The following is a 19,398-nucleotide window of genomic DNA, read 5'->3' as shown; positions in this document are numbered from 1 at the left end:
CCTTCAGGACTTGTGTCTGTGTTGCTGTAAATGCCACATCTTCCCACGTTTCCTCTAACCCAAGGGACTGCTACCCAAACAAATCTGCTCCCCTGTCATTCCACCTGCTCCCACAAGCCCAACACAGGCTGCTCACGCGTCTGGGCTCGAGGCCTCTGCCCCATCCTGCTCTCCTGACGCTGCCAGGTGCCATGAGGACTGGGCCACCATAAAACCATGTGACTGTCCTTGCGTAACTTGCTATGCAATTTCTTACCAGCTCTCCCACACTGGCATTTACCTTGAAGGGGCTGGGCCTACAGCTCAGTAAAATCTGCAATGCACAGAAACACTCATCCACAGAAAGCGAGGCCAGGAAGCCCAACGGCTGTCCTGGGATGTTTTCAGGCGGCTGCAGCAGAGCTTTCTGCAGGCGGACCCCCCGCCTTGCTGCTCCTGCCCCCTGGTGGACACACAGGAGGTAAAAAAAACGATACGATCTCAAGCCTTCAGTGACTTAAAGGAGCTAGTTTTGCTCTTAGTACCATTTCTGCAGATAAAGTAGTACCTTCAGGTCTTTTAATCGTATCTGTGTTTCTTTTATCAAGTTTATGAAGAATGAACAAAAGCAGGGTTTTTCAAGGGATTATAGACACCTGGAAGAATGGGATGGTAAGAGGTTGAGTTACCTTTTAAGAATAGTGCTCAACCTAGAGCAGGCCCCAGTCAAATACCTTGGCAAGGGAGCTGAAACTCCAGTGGAAAAGCCATGTCTTTGTGGCCTGAAGAACCTAAAGACAAAGTTGGTGGAAATCCACTACTGGAGGTGAGGAAAGACGTGTCATTGGCTCTTTGTCATTCCCCACCATCCTGGGTGCTAACAATACAAAACATACAACATAAGAGTCAGTGAAAGGTGACCCATTCTTAACGACAAAAGTCACCAGAGGCTAACTTCAAGATGACAAGGATTTCAAAGCAGCTTCTTAATGGTGTTCAAGAAGATGAACAGAGAGAGGAAAAGATTGGGGGGGCGGAGGGGAGAAAAACTGAGTGGGCAATATAAAAAAGTTTATCACCTGCAGAAAAAAATATGTGATGAAACAATGGTCAAAATGTATTCTATCAGTTCCTAACAGTAACGCTTACATGTGACAATAAAACCCTCTAGCATCTTTGGTCTGTATCACAATATTTAGCCCTTAATTGGAAGATGGTCTGAGATTATTTTCTGTTTTATAGATTTCCCTAAGCCGAATTATACGGTCTCTGAGGATAAGATCTAACAGATAATAGTGTGAGTTCTTGCTGACTTAATAAGAGCACACTGATCTCCTGCAGTAATTCTGAGGCCAGATACTGGAAGCTGTTTAGTGTGTGCTGAAAAATATTCTAAAACTGATGCTAATGCAAACAAAACATATGCTTTATGTGCTTAAAAAGCCAGGTAAAAAATTCCAGACTACCTATTAGAGTTACTTGCACCATGGCCTTCCATTGGTTTGAATATGATTAGCTGAATATCATTTCAATATGATAAGTTTGTAAATTATCCAAATGCCTGGCTTCTAGTACAAGTCTGCCTACCTCTTGATACTGCCAGTGTTCCTCTGAACTTCAGGAGGCTTATCTGCAAGCAGAAAAGTACCTTACTTGGTTAAGTAAGTAATATCCCACATATAAACGCCCTTAGAGCACTATCCGCTGTGTCATCAAGTGTCCAGCAGACAGTTCTGTCTTCTTACCTTTAAAATGGAAGTTAAGCACTTTGGGATAATATAGGCTTACATTGTCCATACTATCAAAAGCTTCCCATTTCCATAAATTCCTTCACACGCTCTAGACATGTGAACACAATGGCCCCTTATTTCTGTTGGAGAAAGTTAAATACTCATTCTTCATATTTTGCTTTGCATTAGCAATTACATATTTTTAATGTAAGATAACTAGATATTACTTTACTGTTTTGTCTTACTATGTTAAAGACCTATTAGGTAGACTGGGCAACTCTGCTTAATTAGTTGATTAAAATAGTGCTACTAATATCTTAACAGAGAAGGCAATGGCACCCCACTCCAGTACTCTTGCCTGGAAAATCCCATGGACGGAGGGGCCTGGTGGACTGCAGTCCATGGGGTCGCTAAGAATCGGACACGACTGAGTGATTTCACCTTCCCTTTTCACTTTCGTGCATTAGAGAAGGAAAGGGCAACCCACTCCAGTGTTCTTGCCTGGAGAATCCCAGGGATGGGGGAGGCTGGTGGGCTGCCGTCTATGGGATCGCAGAGTCAGACACGACTGAAGAACTTAGCAGCAGCAATAAGATCCTAAAGTATGTGTTGGTTGGCTGGTTTAGTTGCTAAATGTGTCTTTACTCTTGCAACCCCATGGACTGTAGCCTGCCGGGCTCCTCTGTCCAGGGATTCTCCAGGCAAGAATATTGGTGTGGGTCACCATTTCTTCTCCAGGGGATCTTCCCGACCCAGGGATCAGAGCCCGGGTCTCCTGCACTGCAGGTGGGTTGTATACCAACTGAGGTACAAGGGAAGACCAATATTTAACATACTGAGAAAGAAAGATGGAAAAGACAGGGAAAACTTTTGAAAAGAAAACATTGTATAAAATACAGTGACACTTCAAAGAAGCAAGTCTCATAGACTGCTGATGTAAAGATAGTTCAGTGATTATCATAAAACTGGTAGCTTGAATGTAACCAACTGATGTTTTTCAATAAAGATGTCTCAAGAAACACCTCAAGGACATTAACTTTCCCACACAGGACTCCCATTAGTTCCTGGAGAAAAATACCCTAGGGACCTAGAGCGAAACGGAACACAGACAGTCCTGAGTCACCTCTTACTAATTCTTCAGCACCCTCGGTCATTCAGGATGGGCTCAGACCACAGACCCAGGAGGGCCACGCCTACAGCTCAAGCGAGCCAAGTGAACCCGAAGCTCAGAGCACCCTGTGGGCTGTAAGGAGTTCTGAAAAGTCCTCCCGTCGGCAAGGGTCCTGGTGGTGGATTTCCTTCCTCTTTCTAGAGTGATCCCTCCCTGCCACGACAGCTTAGCGTGCACTAGATAATATACACAGATACACTAGCATACACAGATCCCCAGAAAGACCTGGTGCACACACCCCAGTTTTGTGAGCAGTGAGGGGGAAGCAGGAATGAGACTCTACCCCGCGCTTTCCTCTGGCACAGCTCCTACCAGCCACCCAAGATGCAGACGTGCTGCCGCCCTGTGGACGTTTCCTGGCACAGCACCGTGACATCCCGGCTCACGGGCCCTTCTAAGTCACAAGGCCAGAGGGGCCAAGAGGGGCCCCTGCCACACAGCAGGGTCTGGGATAGGTCATCAAGAACAGCTGAAAATACAACTGCCTCTCAAGAAGCAAATTCAAGACATTCATTTCACAAAGAACAGTCCCCCCGACCTCTTTTCAAGCACGTGGAAAGGATGCCACCTCGCTGATTATTAGATAGGGCTAAATAAACATCACAGTGAGGTGTCTATCACCTCCTCACTGACAGTGGCCATCCTCAAATCTCTACGAACAGTACCTAGCACAGGGCAGAGAGCAAACGGACTCCTCCTGGGCTGTCTCTGGGAAGGTATGTTTGTAGGAGGCCCCATCGACAAGGGGCCAGAGTTTTCTAAAAGTTAAATATACACACACCAGGTGATCCGGCCACGACAAACCTGGCCTACAGGCGAAGGCGCGCCACGATTTCAGACGCGCCAGGCCCCACCCTCAGTGCTCCGTCACCAGCAACAGACGGCACAGGACACCCGTCACCAGATGAGGGGGTTCGGAAGACGGGGAACTTCACAGAATGGACTAGTTATTACTCAGCCACAGAGAAGGAGTGAAGTGATGCCAACAACCTGGATAGCCTCGGACTTGGCATACAGAGTGAAGACCTTAGACGCAGGCGTTCCAAAAAATGTATATGCTATTAGCTGGAGGTGGGATCTAGCACATGAGACAACTAAACCCACGTCAAAAGCAAAAACCGACTGGCAGGCCCACAGCACAGCCTGACAGCCGCCCGAGAAAACAAGATGCTGGTTGTTAAATGGGGGGGTCTGACTGGCATGAGCACACGCGTGCAGAGCAGACGGCCCAGAGAGGCCTGGTGCTCAGCACAGACGAGTCCAGACCTCACTCTAATAAACTAAGGCACGAAGTGAAACAAAATATGTATGTATACACGTGCATATACACGAAATATACATGTGTGTATATATAAGTGAGTCAAGCGGCTGGACACCCAGGAGAAACAGCACAGAAGAGGAAGCCTGTTCCACAGGAAAACACAAACCGAAGGTAAAAGCGAGGCCAGCGGCGTTCCCCTGAGGTCTCTGCCCCCGGGCTGTGTCCCAGCCCTGAAGCCTGGGCGGTCTTGGGTCCCAGCGCTGCACCTCCAGGGAGCTGCAGGAGCCGGGCAGGATGAGGCTGCACACGGCACCGCCGGGCCCTGCACGGTCTGCCCCGTAAGGCGGGGACCACACTGCAGAGCCAGGAGGGCCCGCCGACGGCTCAAGCAAGCCGGGCGGACCCAACATCGGCACACCCTCCGGTCGGCAAGGGCTCCAAAACGGCACCGCGTCTGCCAGCGTCCTGGTGCCAGCGTCCTGGTGCCGGACTTCCCATTCTCTACGAGGAGCCCCTCCCTGCCGGGACAGCACCCTCAGCCCAGCTGTCTCCCAGCGGTTGAGCTCTGCCTGCTGGGGCGTGAGGCTGAAGGGGAGGCGGGAAGGAGACGCAAGTCCTTGGCTGAGTCCTCTGGCACACCCCACCCTCCCCTAGGACCCAGCACCCGCACCTTCTCTAGTTCGTCACTGCCCTAGCAACCAGAACAGAAAACGCGGGAATGCTGCCGGCTTGCGTAAATCTCTGTACCAACAACTTAAAACATGGTGCGTTCGGGCCCTTTACGCAGATCTGGGGACTGTAAATGCCACCTGTCTTCGAGCCCAGTCCCTACGTTTTGTCTTCAGTCCCTGTGACCGCGTGCGTTGTGGCCCGCCTGCCTTCTCTGTGCATGGAATTTTGTACGCAAGAAGATTTGAGTGGGTTTCCATTTCCTTCTCCAGATCCCTGGACTGAAGTGGTGTTTGCTGCATTGGCAGGCGGGTTTTTTACCACTCAGCATTTTGTGCACACATGCTCAGTTGCCTCAGCCATGTAAGAATCTTCGATCGTAGGACTCCTGCCTGCCAGGTTCCTCTGTCCGTGGGATTCTCCAGGCAAGAATACTGGAGTGGGTTGCCATGCCCTCCTCCAGGGGATCTTCCCCACCCAGGGATTGAACCTGCGTCTCTTGTATCTCCTATATTGGCAGGTGTGATTTTTACTAATAGTGCCACCTGGGAACCCCCTGACCCACCAGGGAAACCCCAAAAGACCCGTTCCAGGACACAAGGAAACCCTGCCACTTGTGACATCCTGGATTGTCCCGGAGGGCATCATGCTAAGTGAAGACAGACAGGGAAGACACTGCAGGACCTCACACACACCTGGGGTTCTCGGCAAGAGTTACACAAATAGCAACGGAGTAGAAACATGGTAGCCAGGAACACAGTGCTGAAAAAGAGGGGAAGCTGGTGAACGGTTACAAACCCTCCAAGATGAGCACGTGTTTAATGTAAAACACAGCGACTGTGGCTGAGGACACTGCAGGGCACTGTGGAAACCGCTATGGAGACGGCAGACTCCACGCGGACATCACCACGGTCAACGCGGAAATCAGACTGAGTGTGTTCTTTGCAGCCAAAGATGGAGAAGCTCTACAGTCAGCAGAAACAAGACTGGGAGCTGGCTGTGGCTCAGATCATGAACTCCTTATTGCCGAATTCAGACTTTAATTTGAAGAAAGTAGGGAAAACCACTAGACCATTCAGGTAATGACCTAAATCAAATCCCTTACAATTATACAGTAGAAGTGAGAAATAGATTCAAGGGATTAGACCAGATAGAGTGCCTGAAGAACTATGGATGGAGATTTGTGACACTGTACAGGAGGCAGTGATCAAGACCATCCCCAAGAAAAAGAAATGCAAAAGGCAAAATGGCTGTCTAAGTAAGCCGTACAAATAGCCGAGAAAAGAAGAGAAGCTAAAGGCAAAGGAGAAAAGGAAAGATATACCCATCTGAATGCAGAGTTTCAACGAATAGTAAGAAGAGGTAAGAAAGCCTTCCTCAGTGATCAGTACAAAGAAATAGAGGAAAACAACAGAATGGGAAAGACTGGAGAGCTCTTCAAGGAAACCAGAGATACCAAGGGACCATTTCATGCAAAGATGGGCTCAATAAAGGACAGATGGTATGGACCTAACAGAGGCAGAAGATATTAAGAAGAAGTGGTAAGAATATACAGAAGAACTGTACAAAAAAGGTCTTAATGACCCAGATAACCACGATGGTGGGGTAACTCACCTAGAGCCAGACATCCTGGAATGTGAAGTCAGGTAGGACTTAGGAAGCATCATTAAGAACAAAGCTAGTCGAGGTGTTGGAATTCCAGTTGAGCTATTTCAAACCCTAAAAGATGATGCTGTGAAAGTGCTGCACTCAATATGCCAGCAAATTTGGAAAACTCAGCAGTGGCCACAGGACTGGAAAAGCTCAGTTCTCATTCCAATCCCAAAGAAAGGCAGTGCCAAAGAATGCTCAAACTACCACACAATTGCACTCACCTCACACGCTACTAAGTTAACGCTCTAAATTCTCCAAGCAAGACTTCAGCAATACGTGAACTGTGAACTTCCAGATGTTCAAGCTGGTTTTAGAAAAGGCAGAGGAACCAGAGATCAAATTGCCAACATCTGCTGGATAGTAGAAAAAAAACAAAAGAATTCCAGACAACCATCTACTTCTGCTTCATTGACTACCCTAAAGTTTTTTACTGTGGAGATCACTACAAACTGTGGAAAATTCTTCAAGAGATGGCAATACCAGACCACCTGACCTGCCTCTTGAGAAATCTGTATGCAGGTCAAAAAGGAACAGCTAGAACTGGACACTGAACAACAGACTGGTTCCAGACTGGGCAAGGACAATGTCCAGGCTATATATTGTCACCCTGCTTATTTAACTTACAGGCAGAATACATCGTGAAAAATGCCAGCCTGGGTGAATCACAAGCTGGAACCCAGGTTGTCGGCAGAAATATCAGTAACTTGATATTATGCAGATGATACCACCCTAATGGCAGAAAGTGAAGAGGAACTAAAGAGTCTCTTGATGAGGGTAGAAAGAGGAGAGTGGAAAAACTGGCTTAAAACTCAACATCAAAAAACTAAGATAAAAAAAAAACAAACAAAAAAACTAAGATCATGTCTTCCAGTCCCATTACCTCAGGGCAAATAGATGGGGAAAAAATGGAAATTGTGACAGACTTTATTTTCCTCTCTCCAAAAATCACTCCAGATTGTGACTGTAATCAAGAAATTAAAAGACACTTGCTCCTTGACAGAAAACCTATAACAAACCTAGATAGACAGCCTATTAAAAAGCAGAGACATCACTTTGTCAACAAAGGTCTGTATACTCAGAGCTGTGATTTTTCCCGTAGGCAGGATAGATGTGGGAGTTGGACCATAAAGAAGGCCAAGCGCCAGAGAGCTGGTGCTTCTAACTGTGCTGGAGAAGACTCTCGAGGGTCCCGGGACAGCACAGAGATCCTACCGGTCAGTCCTAAAAGAGATCACCGTTTCCACAGTCACGGGAAGGACTGACGCTGAAGCTGAACCCCCAATGATCTGGCCACCTGATATGAAGAACTGACCCACTGGAAAAGACCCTGATGCTGGCAAAGACTGAAGGCAGGAGGAGACGACGACAGAGGATGAGGTCGTTGGATGGCATCACCGACTCAGTGGACGTGAACTTGAGCACGCTTCAGGTGGTGACAGCTGGAAGCCTGCCCGGCATGCTGCAGTACATGGGGTCGCGAAGAGCTGGAGACAACTCAGTGACTGAACAAGCTGCAGTGTCGATTATACCTCAGTCAAGCCGAGTTCTAAAACTGTACCACCACCTTGTTAGCCTTACGTATGTAAATATAATGCATGTGTATTACATCTGTACCACAAAGATGCTAATAGGGAGGTAACTGCATTTCATGTATGGCAATAGGAGTATTAACTGCCTGAAAAACTAGGAATACATTGTAATCCCAAGTAAAAAAAACAGTTAAGAAAAAAGAGAAGCTTAAAGATGTCAGTTAAAATGGAATTCTAAAAAAAATATTCAAAATAGCTCTCAGTTGTAAACAGTAGCGGTGTCCTTCAGCAGAGGAGGAGATCAGCGCTTCAGCAGGCAGGCCTGCTCTGGTGGCTTTGGTATGTGTGTGTTTCAGCATCACGGGTCACGGTCTGAGTGTGTGTGAGTTCCCGGCAACCCTCAGGCCCAGCGGGACGGGGTCAGCAGACAGGTGACGGAGTCAGGAGGTGGGCCCTCAGGAGGGGGAGCAGCGCTCCTGCAGGGGGCCCCGTGAGCTCCTTCACCCTCCCAGCACGTGAAGACGCGGCGAGGGGGTGCGGGCCCTCACCGGAACCTGACCGTGCCGGCACGCTGATCTCGGACTTCCCGGCCTCCAGAACTGCAACAGTGAGCACGCCTGTGGTTTTTAAGTCCCCTGGTCTGTGCCATTTCATTACAGCATCCGAAACAGGCTGAGAAACCACATACAGGGAGATGCACCGTGGGCACATCCTAGCCCCTGGTTCCGGGGACAGGGCCCTCCTCTGGAGAAACCACGTCTGCTGACGCAGCGAGAGATCTCGAGAGGGGCTTGTCCTGGGTTAATGGGAGGGTCTCACAGGAGAGCCTCACCGGGGCCAGAAGGGAGAGAAGAAGGGGAGAAGGCAGAGGTGGAGGGGTGCTGCCCCCGAGGCCGGGAGAGGCCTGGAGCCCCCGGGGAGCCACGCCTGCCCACACCTGGTTTTGGGCTCCCGGCCTGCACACCGTGGGCGCCAGTGTCCGCTGTTCCTAGCCCCCAGTCTGGTCGTGTTCCAGCAGCCACGGGAGACAAAGCCCAGGGTTCTGCCAACCGTCACCGGTGCCCCCGCAACACGGTTCAGATTCCATCCTCACAACACAGCCCGCAGGAAGCACAGCCAGCCCTTCCGTCCAGACCAGACCACCACACAAACAGCGCACGAGTGCGGGGAGGACCGACCGTCCGGAGCTCTTCTCACGCCTGTCAGTGGCCGGTCACTCAGCGCTGCCTGTTGCCTCCTCTTTCCCAGTGCTTAAACCCTCAAGAGATTTGACAAAAACTGATAAAGAAGAAACTGGCCAACAAAGACAGACACGCAGCCAAGCAAATGGAGAGTGGCAACACTGAAGTGAGAGTGAAATCCGGCTTCTCAGCCCTCACCACATTCAGGGCCCCAGCAAATTCATCCTGATTCTCCCGCACAGACAGAGAATCCAGGTCTGTTCCAGAAACCTCCACGCCTCCCGTCACATCCCCCACCTGCTGTATCTCGCCTGGCTTGTTGTAACAGGCCGACTGGTCTCCCTGCTTCCCCTCTGTCTCCTCTTTATTTGCAGTGGTGCAGTCACAGGTCACGTCACTCCTCTGGTCAAAAGCCTATGACGACAGCCCACCTCAGCCAGAATAAAAGCGGGGTCTCCCCAGTGCCCCCAGCCCTACATGATGTGGCCCGCCCTCCCTTCTCAGCCCGCACAGCAGACGCGCTCCGGCTGCAGGCCTTCTCCGCAGGGACCACCCCTCCCTCGGACGGCCTCCTCAGCCACGTGGACACGGCCACTGCCTCCCCTTCTCAAGGCCTCTGCTTCCTTTGCCGAGGTGCTCCAGGCTCCACCACGGACACTGCGACCCCTCCCTTCCTGTCCCCATTCCCAGGCTTGTTTCTCTCCTTCGTCCCACCGGCTAACATCCTGTTTATCTCACTTGTTCACTTCATTCAGTGGAGCGAGAACGGTGCGCGGGCTGGGATGTCTGTCTTCTGTTTGAAGCCGTATCCCCAGCAACTAGAAAAAGTCTGTCATTCAGACCCTCACTGCCATTTGCTGAATCAACGATCAGGCACGACGGGCCTACCTCAGCATTACAAGCAGGATTTCAGGGGCATACTGCTCAGCTTAAGAACCGAAAGGCAAGCCCACTTCACCCCAGCCACGCTCATCTCCACGCCCCCAGAGCCCGGCCCGCCGCCTGAGAGAGAGCAGATGCCGAGCGGCCTCAGGCCCCCACGGTGGAGGCCCTACACGCTGCGCGACGGGACGAGCCGGGCCGCCACCAAACCACGCGTGCGCTCACGGCACTTACCCCATTCCCTGTTTGAAAGCTTCGATCAGCTCGTTCTTTTTGTTCTGATCTTCTACCCAGTACACACTTGGAATTACAAACTCTGATATCACGCGGCATTCTGGACAAGACCTGCAACGAGAAGCAGGTCAGGAAGGGAGAGACTCAGCCACAAACCCTGTGCCCACTCCCCACTAGATCCCGCACCCACTCCCCACTAGACCCCGTGCTCAAGTGTGTGACCAGCTGGTGTCTCTCACCCCTGAATTCTAAAAGGTACAAACACAATCCTCTAAGCCTAATTTACAGTTAAAACATGTTCAACAGTAAAAAGACAACCTAATTTTAAAATGGGGAAAGCACCGAGTAGGCACTTCTCCACAATGGCCAACAAGCACAGAAAACGCTGTTTAATACCATTCATTAGATATGGGGGAAACGCAAATTAAAACCATACTAAGGAATCACTTCATACTCGCTATGATGGCTAACATCAGAAATCAAGACAATTTCAAAATAACTGTTGGCAAGAACGTGGAGAAACTGGAATCCTCCTATGTTGCTGAAAGTGATAAGTTAAAGCGAAAGTCACTCAGTCGTGTCCGACTCTTTGTGACCCCATGGACTATACAGTCCATGGAATTCTTGAGGCCAGAATACTGGACTGGGTAGCCTTTCCCTTCTCCAGAGCGTCGTCCCAACCCAGGGATTGAACCCAGGTCTCCCACATTGCAGGCAGATTCTTTACCAGCTGAACCACAAGGGAAGCCCGAGAACACCGGGGTGGGTAGCCTGTCTCTTTTCCAGCGGATCTTCCCGACCCAGGGATTGAACCAGGGTCTCCTGCATTGCAGGCGATTCTTTATCAGCTGAGCTATCAGGGAAGCCCTGGGGATGCAGAATGGTTCACCCATTTTTTTTTTAACAGACTAAGAGCTTCGGGCTTTCTTTATCTGGCTGTGCTGGTCGTAGCTGCAGCACACGGAGCCCAGTGGCCCACAGGCCGGGAGCCGCGGGTGCCAGCTTGGCTGCTCCAAGGCATATGGGACCTCAGCTCCCTGAGGTGGGGCTGAACCCACGTCCCTTGCATTGCAAAGTGGGTTGCTCACCTCTGGACCACCAGGGGCGTCCCTGGTTCAGCCACTTTGGATAGCAGTCTGGCAGGTTCTCAAAACGTTAAACACAGAGTTTCCATATGCTCAGCAACTGCGCTCCTAAGTGTATACCCAGAAGTACTGAAAACAGCAGGCAAACAAATACACAAATATTCACAAGCACTCTAGCTGTAACAGCCAAAAATGAGAACAACCCGGACACTCATCAACTGGTGAACACATAAACAAAACGCGGCCTAGGCACAGAACGGAATACTACTCAGTCACTAAAGCGAACAGTATGTTGACTCATGTTACAACAGAGGTGAACTCTGAAAACACGCTGAGTTGAGAAGCCAAACAGAAAGGCCTGCTTATTGTAGGATTCCACTTCACGTGTCCAGAACAGGCAAATTCACAGAAATACTGATTTACTGATTGAAATCAACCTTGAATATTCATTGGAAGGACTGATGCGGAAGCTGATGCTCCAATACTTTGACCACCTGATGAATGGACTCATTGGAAAAGACCCTGATGCTGGGAAAGATTGAAGGCAGGAGAAGGGGACGACAGAAGATGAGATGGTTGGATGGCATCACTGACTCAAAGGACATGAGTCCGACCAAGTTCTGTGAGATAGTGAAGGGCAGGGAGGCCTGGCGTGCTGCAGTCATGGGGTCACAGACAGCCTGACTGAACAGCAGCAAAGCAGTCACCAGGGGCTGGAAGGAGGGAATAGGCAGTGACTCAAAGCAGAGTTTTTTCTTTTTAAGATGATGAAAACGTTCTAAAAATAGACTATACTGACAGCTGCACTACTCTGAATATAATAAAAGTCCTCTGAACTGTGTATTTTATCTCAATAAAGCTGTTATCTCACCACACAAATGTGTGACTTTAGACCAGTCACCTGACCTCACCATGAGTCACCATGTGAGTTTCCCAACACAAATCGAGGGTGATGATCACGGGGTCACTGAGAGAATGACGACGTGACGAGTGGAAATCTCTCGCGCTGCCCAACACGTGGCGGCTTCTCCCTGTGGGCGAGCTCTGCTCCCTCCCACTGAGGAGCTGAAGACTCCCATGTTCCGATGTGAGTTCTCGCTCAGTAGAGCTGGGACAAAGCCCTGTGCCAGCTCAGAGGACACTTCCAGTGTCAGATGCCATGTGAAATGTGCTACATGCGCTACTTCATTTAGGCTTCAAGTGACCCCTATTTGACAGATGAAAATAAAAACAGGCAACTGTCCTAAGGGCGGACCACCAGTTACGTGAGCACCAGAGTCCAGGGGGCCTTCTCACACAGGGGCGCCTGCTGAGGTCCCCCCGACACTGCAGATACCTGCAGGAACTGACACCCACATTTAAAAGGAGAAGGCATCTGGGCTCGGGGGGCTCTGTGACTTGCTCAAGGCCCTGCAGCCTGGAAGACGAGGGAAGGCTTCAGAGCGGACGGAAGAAGGTCCTGGGTCGAACCTCCTCCCAGTGCCTACAGCTCAGACCCCAGCCGCACTTACTTGATGATGGGGTTCTCGAACTGCTTGGCGCAGCGCCACTGGCGGATGCAGGACAGGCAGTACGTGTGGCTGCAGCTGGACAGGATCCCAAACCTGCGCTCCGAGGCCGACGCCTTCTCCAGGACCACCTCCATGCAGATGCTGCACACCTTGTCCTGGCTCGCCTGGAGGGCGAAGGCCTTCTCCATCTCGTGCTCGAACGCTGCCATGCAGACCTGACGCACGGAGTGGGGAGCCTGAGGTCCGGGAGAAGCTGGGCCCACGAGGCCAGCTCGGGCCGGGGCCCAAGGCTGCCAGGCAGGGCCTGCGTGCGGGACGGCGCGCTCTCAGGCCACCACTGGCTCGGCCCTCTGCCCTCCAGCACTGCTCCTGGGTCGCCTCCAATTTAAACCCGAGATCAGAGGCCCGAGAAGGCTGCAGGGCCAACGTGGGGTCACGGAGGTTGCCAGGACTGTCACCCTGGTGTCCTGGCCCCTTGGGCACTGCCCTTCCCCACACCAACACCAGACACGGTGAGCAATTCTTAAGCTAAAACATCGGGCTGACAGGCCAGGGTCGGAGGTCGTCAGCATCACCTCCTCCCAGGAGCAGCAGTCACCAGATGCACCCCTCCACTCTGGAAGCAGGTGAACACATCCCGGAGCAGCACCACGTGCCAGGCACCGGAGTCAACGCGAGGGATACGCAGCCCTAGGCCCTGGCACCGTGGACGCACACTGAGCACTGCATCCCTGGGAGGAGGGCAGCTCTCAGCGGTGCTCACCTCCACAAGCCCTGGAGACGGCGGAGGGTGCAGCCCACCCACAGCCTGTGCTGAGCAGAGGCCTCCAGAAGACGCTGGAGCCTCCGGCCCTGCACGGTCCCTCCCAGCAGCGGGCTCTTCACACTCTCCGGGGCCGGCCTGGCTGGCCAGGCCCAGGATGCAGGTATTACTGGCAGAAAGACGCGGACAGAGCTACCAAGGATTTCATCACCCAGTGCGCCCCCCACTCCTTCAGACGCGTTCACGTCAAGCCGGGCACTGTACCTTCTCGTGAGCTTTCCTCTGCTCGGGGTCGAAGGGGTGCAGGACGCGTAGCCTACAGATCTCGCACACGTCCCCATGCAGGTAGACACACGCATCCCCAAAGCGGCACTCCCCGGCGGCCGCGTAGGGGCACAGCTGCTGCCCGCCGCCGTACGAGCTGCCAGCCTCCAGGTCGTCCAGGCCGCTCCGGATGGCGTCCAGGTAGGAGTGCGGCCTCAGCTCAGGGCCGCTCTGTGCGTCGCTGCAGCCCCCGGGGCTACTCCCCACGCCAGGGCAGGTCCTGTCTTCAGCCATGCCGGAGAGATCTGAAGAGAAAATGCCCAGCACACAGACTTGTGAACACCGGCCCCACCTTTCTAGGAAGCCATCAGTCAAAACCTGACAAATTAACCCTGACTTTGGGAGTTTCACCCTTGGGAACGTATGGAAAAAAAATAAAGGCCAGAGGGGAAAAAATGTTCAGAGTGATATTACTTAGGATTGTAATAAAAACCAAAAAGCCATAATTGGCAACACAGGGAAATAGCAAAGCAGACGGTGATACATTTATATAAAAGAATGTGAAAGTTGCTTTTTAAAAACGGCAAGTATGGAAATGTCAACACACGGACCAGTTACACTTGAAAAAAGAGAAAAAGTCAAATGGAATCCAGAATGATGTCAACAGGATTACAGAGACTTCCTTTTCACCAGTCACTTTACGGTGAGGAGACTAAAGATCCGGGGCAGGCTTCTGGCCCTTCAGCCACCATCCACCTCTCAGCCAGGAGCTGCCGCTGCCCCGGCACACACTCCTAACCTCCTCAGAGGGGGTATCTATGGGACGGACCTGTTGTTCGCTTAGTAGGGTATCTGCCTATCTTATGCTGAACAATTTCCAGAAGTAGAAACTCCTTCACCTGCTGAGAACCAGCCAATAAAAACAACTACAGTTTGTAGTCTCTGAACAGGCAGACCCTGTTCCAGGGCACAGACCACTCCTCAAGCCGTGACGGGCTGTTCTGTTTCTGAAAGTGCAACTGGTTCAGCGTGAGGACTAAGACTGTGAACCGACGGAGAAGGGAAACAGCGAAACACAAACTTCATCAAAATGTGGAGCTCTGCGACGAGCAGCCTGTGGCCTCTCAGAGCTAGGCCGGCACCCCACGAGGTGCCAGCAGCGGCCCTTCCCCACCTCGGGCACGAGGCCAGACGTGTGGCCCGAGCGCCCTGCAGCAGAGGAGGCTGTTCTCAGGGGGCTCTGGGTAGGTGCTGAGGGGCCCTGACAGGGAAGCCTAGAACGCGAGGGTGCTGTTCAAAGGGGAGACAGGGGTGCGCCTACTCACTTCGGTCTCTCAGTACCAACGTCCTTTTCTCACGCTTCCCAGGCTCGTGTAAGTTAGTCTTCACGATTGATGCAGTGAGCTCAGAAGCAGGGCGAGGGCTGTGGAAACCCGGGGAGGGCACCCCATGGGGCATGGTGCCCACGGCCCCACCAGCCGCAGCAGAGGGCCTCGTGTGATCATACCTGAGGAAGACACACGCAGAGGCATCAGGACCCCCACACGCACACGCCTCACCCGCCCCAGGCCGCAGCGGCTCCCCTTCTGCTCCATCTGCGCACGTGGACAGGGAGACAGTCTTCTCCTGTACTTTAATCGATAAAACTCTTACCAACTGGTAAGAACTGCCTGGCAATTCAGAGTGGGTGGTACACTGCTGTCTCTTACTTCCTCTGAGTGCCCTTGTGGAACTTGAGTGGGATGGACGTGCTGCCCAGACCACGCGGAGCCCAACCCGCCAGGAGATGCTGGCTGTTCCCTGGACTCCTGGGGGTGCCCGCTGGCGGGAGCAGAGCAGGGCGGGCCAAGTGCCCGCGTCCAGGGAACACAGGGAGGGACAGAGGGCGCCCCCGGTCTAGGAGGCAGAGCAGCTGCTCTATGTGTGCACAGGGAAAAGGCACCTACAGACGGCGGTTTCAAATGAAGACTCCATGCGCATAATGTTTGCTGCACGGGCGCTCACACAAAAAGCTGGAAGCCACCTACGTCTCTAAAAGTAGCTAATATAGGAAGAGTTAAATGATGGTACATAAACATTATGGAAAGTTATAAAATTACAGTTAGTACGTAACAGTGGCAGCACTGGGAAGAGCTTATGACACGTTATTAAAAAAAGGCAAGACATAAAATCTTAGGTATACTGTGAATGCAAATTCATAGTTACAGACTCATAAGAACGGGCCTGAAAGTGACTTTGGAAAATTAAAATTGTTTTTAGGGCACTAAGTTTGAGGTTTCCGAATTGTTTTTGTACACTCCTTTTGAAGTTCTCCCCTCATCAAGACCCAAGGTCCAGATGAAGGATCTAAAGCCCGAGCGCCAGCTGAGGGTGGCGGCCGGCGCAGGCGCGGCTCTTGCCTGCAGCGCGCCCCGTAGGCGCAGCAGCCCTTCTGGTAGTATTTGCAGACGGTGGACGGCTTGCTGTTCGCCAAGTCGTGTGAGAACAGGCACTGGCTTCCTTCCCGACACACACCGTGCATAAAATACCTGGAGAGAAAGCAGAGGCACAGGGCTTTTAGAAGCACACTTCACTTTCCAAATCACCATAATCTTGAACCAAGTACACAAACACACACTCTCCATACACTGTGTGTTAAGTGGGCACTGCAGATACCCGTGTGTCCTTGACTCGAAGACACAGTGATTTTAGGCACACCACAGCTATTTCCATGGCAGTGTTTCAAGAAGAAAAATGATCCCACATATTTCTATCTTACAATACATCCTCTTGATCTAAGAAATGTTACCCGCGTAAAATGCGAGCCTCCTAACTAAGAAAGTACACGCTGAAGACCCACTCCGTTCTCACGGAGTTTAAGGGTCTGCTTGTACAGAAGCCAGAGATCTGGGCTCAGGCCCCAGTGGCGTCAGCTATCAGCACGTCGCAAACCAGCTTTGGGGGCCCTGCTGCTGCTGCTGCTGAGTCGCTTCAGTCGTGCCCGACTCTGTGCGACCCCAGAGACGGCAGCCACCTGGCTCCCCCGTCCCTGGGATTCTCCAGGCAAGAACACTGGAGTGGGCTGCCATTTCCTCCTCCAATGCATGAAAGTGAAAAGTGAAAGTGAAGTCGCTCAGTCGTGTCTGACTCTTCATGACCCCATGGACTGCAGCCCACCAGGCTCCTCCGTCCATGGGATTTTCCAGGCAAGAGTACTGGAGCAGGGTGCCAGTGCCTTCTCCGAAACTTACACCACCTACCCTACTAAACCATGCTAAGGACCACACAGAACAGCATAGCACCAGGACAGTCACCAGTAAGACCGTCCACTAAGCCATCCAATTCCAGCCCTGAAGGAGCCACAGGGAGGCTCTGTCCAGCCAGAGTAGAGGCCTCACTGAAGACTCAAGAGCGAACTGGAGCGGGAGGTGCTTTGACATTAAGGGCAAACACATTCTCAAATACAGAGATTTTAGATCTGCCCCAGTAATGTTTAGAAAAAGAGAGAAAAGCTTCAAAACGAGCTAAATGATAGCAAATAACTTACTGGCAGTTAAAACAAACTTTAACATTCTGTGAGGGAGAATAAAATCTAAATGCTCAAAAACACAACGTTTGGCATTCAATCGAAAATTACTGGATATACCAAAAAGCAGGAAAATGTGACCCCCAACCAGGAGGACAATCGGTCAGTAACAGGAATGGCCGGCAATAGACTCAGGAGACAAGGATTTAATTACAGCCATCACAGGTTGTGTTCAGTATGTTGGAGGCTTTAAGGGAAACACAAAGATAACATGAGAAGCGGACAATGTAACAGAGAAGCGAAGGGGACTTCCACAACAGATGAACCGAAGGCAACGGCACACACGACATGACGCTACAGCACGGCACCAGAGCACTGAGAAAGCCTCAGAAGGCCTGCAGACACGCGCAGACCACCCACACTGAAGGACAGAGGGGAAGAGAGGCTTTTGCTTCCAGCTAGGAGGAGCATGGAACTTGTCCTTCCACTATGAAAAACTAGGAAACAGAACAAAACATATCAAACAACTGCTTTCACACATGGACAAAAGGCAGCACCAGACTGGCCTTGAAGGCGAACAAAGGCACCAAGCCCGGCTTCCTGCCGCGAGGCATGTCTGGGCCTGGAGCAGGGAGGGTGACCCCAAGCAGAGCCCTGCGGTCTTGCTGAGATGAAGAGACAGAAACTGCACTTCAAGGAGGCAGAGGGAGGCTCTTTTAAAAGCCTATAAATAGAATTACACGTGTACAGTGACTGACTTTTGATAAAGGTGTCAAGGTAATTCAACAAATGATGTTGGACCCAGTATACACATGAAAAAACAAAAAACATCATGTCTGCTGATGCTCCCCAATGTGAGTGAAGGATACAACACCACGGCCACGTATCCTAGCCCAAAACCCTCAAACCCGAATCCAACAAAACTGTGGATCTACACATCACAGAATAAAATACCTAGGGATAAACCTACCTAAGGAGACAAAAGAAGTACTCCAAACACTGTAAGAACACATAAACAGATGGAAAGATATACCATGTTTGTGGACTGGAAGAATCAATGTTGTCAAAATGACTATACTACCCAAGGCAATCTACAGATTCAATGCAATCCCCATCAAATTTCCAATGGCATTTTTCACAGAAATAGAACAAAAATCTCAAAATCTGTATGTAGACACAAAAGACCCCAAATAGTCAAAGCAATCTTGAGAAAGAAAAACAGAGCTGGAGGAGTCAGGTGCCCGGACTTCAGTCTATACTACAAAGCTACAGTCATCAAAACAGTATGGCACTGGTACAAACCGAGAAATACACGTCAATAGACCAGGATGGAACACCCAGAAATAAGCCCAAACCAAGAAATACACGTCAATGGACCAGGACGGAACACCCAGAAATAAGCCCAAACCGAGAAATACACGCCAATGGACCAGGGCGGAACACCCAGAAATAAGCCCATGTGCCTACGGTCAACCCATCTATGACAAAGGAGTAAGACTACACAATGCTGGAAAAACAGTCTCTTCAACAAATGGTGCTGGGAAAACTGGGCAATCACATGCAAAAAAATGACAACAGATCATCTTTAACTCCGTATACAATAAGCTCAAACAGGATTAAAGACCTAAATGAGACCGGATACTATAAAACTCCTAGAGGAAAACACAGGCAGAATACTCTCTGCAACACATCACAGCAACATCTTTTTCTGATCCATCTCCCAGAATAATTGAAATAAAAACAAAAATAAACAAATGGGACCAACTCAAACTCAAAAGCTTTAGCACAGCAAAGGAAACTATCAACAAAACGAAAAGACAACTCACAGATTGGGAGAAATATTTGCAAATGATGTGACAGATAAGGGATTAGTCATGATCAGAATATATACAAACAGCTCATGATACTTAAGAGTATCAAAACAATCAACTCACTCAAAAAATGGGAAGAAGACCTAAATAGACATTTCTCCAAAGACACA

The 19,398-nt window shown here is 50.8% G+C and overlaps 1 protein-coding gene across 2 annotated transcripts in view; it reads right to left on the bottom strand.

Annotated features, from left to right (window-relative positions):
• MKRN2 (makorin ring finger protein 2) overlaps window positions 1-19,398 on the bottom strand; it is a 38,114-nt gene that overhangs the window by 2,682 nt on the left and 16,034 nt on the right. For both annotated transcript variants that reach the window (XM_027523257.1, XM_027523256.1), the window contains exons 2-6: window positions 16,312-16,440; window positions 15,238-15,419; window positions 13,913-14,217; window positions 12,886-13,100; window positions 10,290-10,400 (exon numbers count right to left, since the gene is read on the bottom strand). In XM_027523257.1, the coding sequence (XP_027379058.1) occupies window positions 10,290-10,400; window positions 12,886-13,100; window positions 13,913-14,217; window positions 15,238-15,419; window positions 16,312-16,440 (942 nt within the window). The remainder of the gene's footprint in view (window positions 1-10,289; window positions 10,401-12,885; window positions 13,101-13,912; window positions 14,218-15,237; window positions 15,420-16,311; window positions 16,441-19,398) is intronic.

The sequence above is a fragment of the Bos indicus x Bos taurus genome, chromosome 22 (assembly GCF_003369695.1).
Source record: "Bos indicus x Bos taurus breed Angus x Brahman F1 hybrid chromosome 22, Bos_hybrid_MaternalHap_v2.0, whole genome shotgun sequence".
Classification (NCBI taxonomy): domain Eukaryota; kingdom Metazoa; phylum Chordata; class Mammalia; order Artiodactyla; family Bovidae; genus Bos; species Bos indicus x Bos taurus.
Note: the sequence above shows the minus strand (reverse complement) of the source record. Positions and strands in the feature narration are given on the sequence as shown.